Source organism: Anoplophora glabripennis, unplaced genomic scaffold, assembly GCF_000390285.2.
Source record: "Anoplophora glabripennis isolate ALB-LARVAE unplaced genomic scaffold, Agla_2.0 scaffold5493, whole genome shotgun sequence".
NCBI lineage: Eukaryota > Metazoa > Arthropoda > Insecta > Coleoptera > Cerambycidae > Anoplophora > Anoplophora glabripennis.
Genome location: NW_019421600.1, coordinates 730 through 4,785, shown reverse-complemented (window position 1 = coordinate 4,785; position 4,056 = coordinate 730). Strand labels below are relative to the sequence as shown.

Sequence of the window (4,056 nt, the reverse complement as noted above, 5' to 3'; positions counted from 1 at the left end):
ATGAAATATACGACGCACGCGCGTGATATAGTTATATATTATTACATATTTGGAAAGCTTATGAAAAGAGCTTTAAGTTAAACAAAAATCGTCAAGATTCGTTGAAAAACAACGGAGTTACAGACTCAAAGTTGACGGCATATTGTTAAACAACTTAGGTTGGTAGCGGCAAAAAAAATACTGTCATAACCGGCAACCCGAGTACTTTCCCAGACAAAAATATATTATTTGTGGAAGTATGTTAAATGCATAAGAAATATTGTTAAAAATCAGTGGAAGGATCGGGGAAGCGTACGACAGCGAGTCCGAAGAAAATGACGATAATATTCATAGTCCTGCTGTTAAAAAAGCGAAATTTGCTTGAAAATAGTATATTTGACAGTCTGTAACTCCGTTGTTTTTAAACGAATCTTGATGATTTTTTTTAACCTACAGCTGTTTTCATGAGTGTTCCGAATATCTTATACTATATAACTATATCACGCGTGTGCGTCGTATATTTCATTTTGCAACTAAGGCTAAAAAATAAAAATACTTTCCAGGTTGCAAATTTGAAATTAAAAAAAAAAAGATAGATTTCAATGCATTATTATGAAATCTACCATGAAAAAAAGTAGTGCGATTGTGGAAGATGCTCGGGATTGCACAGACTAATAATTAGTTAATTTGTTTATAAGGCCATAACTTGTAAACTATTCAACTTACCGATTCCAGATTTCGTGTGAGTTATTAGACAGTGATAAAGAATGAGAGGATGCGATGCCAAAACGTTCTGGTAATAATAACGCACGCAGTTTATAGATGTTTAATTCAAAAGTCATAAATAAACTTCTGTTGTTTATAACTTTTAATCTAATCAATATTTTTTGACGCTCGAGGGCTAGTTTTGTAGGTCTTTTGAAGACGGAAAAAAGTTATAAGCGAAAAACGTGAATTTACGTAAAAATTATACAATTAACTAGCCTGTAAACAATATTCCCCCTAATTTTTATGACTGTGGAAACTAATATGTTATTGTACATAATATTTAGCATCTATAGTGATAAATTCAGCTTGCCGAAACAAAAAGTCGCGTCCAACTCTATATTTCTTGGCCTAANCAACCTGGAATTTTTTTTATTTTTTAATCTTAGTTGCAAAATGAAATATACGACGCACGCGCGTGATATAGTTATATATTATTACATATTTGGAAAGCTTATGAAAAGAGCTTTAAGTTAAACAAAAATCGTCAAAATTCGTTGAAAAACAACGGAGTTACAGTCTGTCAAAGTTGACGGCATATTGTTAAACAAATTAGGTTGGTAGCGGCAAAAAAAATATCCGTCATAAACGGCAACCCGAGTACCTACTTTCCCAGATAAAAATATTTTATTTGTGGAAGTATGTTAAATGCATAAGAAATATTGTCAAAAGTCAGTGGGTTGCTTGATTTCGCGGCGAACCGTGGCGCGGCGGAAGGGTGGGGGAAGCGTACGACAGCGAGTCCGAAGAAAATGACGATAATATTCATAGTCCTGCTGTTAAAAAAGCGAAATTTGCTTGAAAATTATATATTTGACAGTCTGTAATATAGATGTTTAATTCAAAAGTCATAAATAAACTTCTTCTGTTTATAACTTTTGATCTAATCAATATTTTTTGACGTTCGGGCTAGTCTTGTAGGTTTTATGAAGCGAAAAAAAGTACTTTACTGTTTTCTCGTGGAAATAAACGGAAAAAGTTATAAGCGAAAAACGTAAATTTACGTAAAAATTATACAATTAACCAGCCTGTAAACAATCTTCCCCCCAATTTTTATGACTGTGGAAACTAATATGTTATTGTACATAATATTTAGCATCTATAGTGATAAATTCAGCTTGCCGAAACAAAAAGTCGCGTCCAACTCTATATTTCTTGGCCTATAAAGCACCTTTGTTTCGTCATGACATTTTGACTGATCCTGTGTAGGTACTTAACTTTTCTTATGGTAGATTTAAAAAAAAACAAAAACGTTTGTGTCTTATTATTTTTCGATAGCTATCTTACTTCAGGGAATAATTCACTTTTTCCATACACATCAGCGACCCTGTTTGTACCTATCCATTGGGGGTGTATGATCGTAGAATTTTTTTTGTTTGTTTAAGGCAATAGAGTTTATTTACTCGAAATATTGCCTTTTAATGATTTAAACTTTTATAAAATGAAATAGAACCGCGCTGGAGAGAATTCACATTTATTTAATAATCATTTTTAGAGTAACGGAATTGACGGACCTATTTCATCATGTCTGACAAAAGCAATTTTCTGCTGTTATTCGACAGACCCCAAGAACCCTGTTTTATGCCCAAAGGAGACAAGAAGTGCGTCTTTGATGTTCCTCTAGATTACTTGGTATGTTCACTGTTACCTGTTATTATTAAAACAGCTCAGTAATTAATAATAATTACAGCCCGACAAATACAAATCCGTTGGAACTGTAGTGATGTCGCGTTTTGGCCAATCCGAGGGAGAAGACCAGATTCCAAAAATTGCAGTCAAACAGATTTCAATTCCTCCTCTGGACGATGTCATGAAGCTTCGCCGAGATGAGAACTTCTCCCTCTTCATCCCTAAACATCGCCAAATAGCTGCCAGGCTAATAGACATTTTCTTAGGTATTCCAGAATAATTATAATGTACCATTATATCCCGTTTTCGAGGGCATATCGATTATTATTTTAGAGCGGAAGCTTCAGGTGAAAACAGATTTTGGACATGTCTTTCGGATTTTTTCTATGCGCATAAAAAAACGTGGGTTTAATTATTGGCGGCACAATATGTTAAAAAAATTCGAAAAATGTCATATTTTTCTTCCTATTTAATTATGCATCTTTTCAAGAGTTGATTTTAGGCGAAAATGGAAGAGGAAAACAATTTTTGTAATTAAATTTTACAAACTATGACTATTTACAAATCGAATGAATCATGATTATTATTGTAAAAATCGAAAAAATCGCCAAAAATGGGGTTAAAGAACATTACTTTTTAGGGAATTTTTTTGTGATTAAAGTATAATTCAAATATTATTTATTGTTTAAAATATAAGCAAATGAGAACTTAACTCATTACATTACTAATTTTCGACATATTTTCAAAATAATTGTTGTTTAAACAATTTTGGAATATTTAAATAAATTTGTTTTTGATCTTTGATAAACAATATATAAGTTTATGCACTTACCTTTGATACAAGAAAGAAATAAAGTTGATAATTAAAGGAAGTTTAAAGATAAATAATTATGGGACTGTTGAAAGACCAATAATTATTAACGACAGGTATTTGAAAATGCGCTAATTGTTTTTTTTTAATCGCCAGACATCAATTTAAAAAAAAATCATCAAAATGGGACCTCTAGAAAAGCGGTCGGCAACTGGAGGACCGCGGTCCAGACCGCGAAACGTAAAAAACTGGACCGCCAAAAATTTTTTGAAAGTATAATTACTCAAATTACTTAAAAATACCTATATTTTTCTGTAGACAACAATACGTTTGAATACCACCCTTATCATTTTTTAATGGGTAGTAGGTAGTTTAGTAAAAAAACTGACTCAAGACTGCAAATGTAATTTCTTCCATTGATTTTTGAATACAAATATGCCTATCTATTGTATTTCATATTATTTTGTGAATGCAAAAAATTAGTAAGGAATATGAGTTTTTTTCTGAACCTAGTTAAAAATTTTCAAAAGTATCCTGACCACCTAAAATTACTTGTCGACCCCTGCTCTAGAAGCTGAGATATTAAATTTTTTATAATTTACTCTGTTTATAAGTGCAAAAATTCGACCAATGTTTAAAAAAGCGCCACAGCTCTCCTAATTGACGGATTTGAATTTTTCAAAAAGGGTTTGAAAGCCTGAGAGCCCTTCTATATATGAATAAATTTTCAAGTATCTAAGGGCCTTGGTTTTTGCTGTGCAATATTTTGAAAATTTGTAAAATTTTTTTTCAAAATCTGGATTGCGAAATTATTGTACAAAATCTATCGAACTGATTTTGATGAAATTTGGTGTGACGATTCTACATAACAT

At 31.8% G+C, this 4,056-nt stretch overlaps 1 protein-coding gene across 1 annotated transcript; it reads left to right on the top strand.

Moving 5' to 3' along the window:
• Positions 1-2,218: 2,218 nt before the first annotated feature.
• On the top strand, positions 2,219-2,668 carry LOC111692957 (phenoloxidase subunit 1-like). Its single transcript, XM_023457092.1, has 2 exons — positions 2,219-2,376; positions 2,435-2,668. Exons 1-2 carry the CDS (start codon positions 2,269-2,271, stop codon positions 2,651-2,653), a joined length of 327 nt encoding a protein of 108 aa, XP_023312860.1. The 5' UTR covers positions 2,219-2,268; the 3' UTR covers positions 2,654-2,668.
• Positions 2,669-4,056: the final 1,388 nt, after the last annotated feature.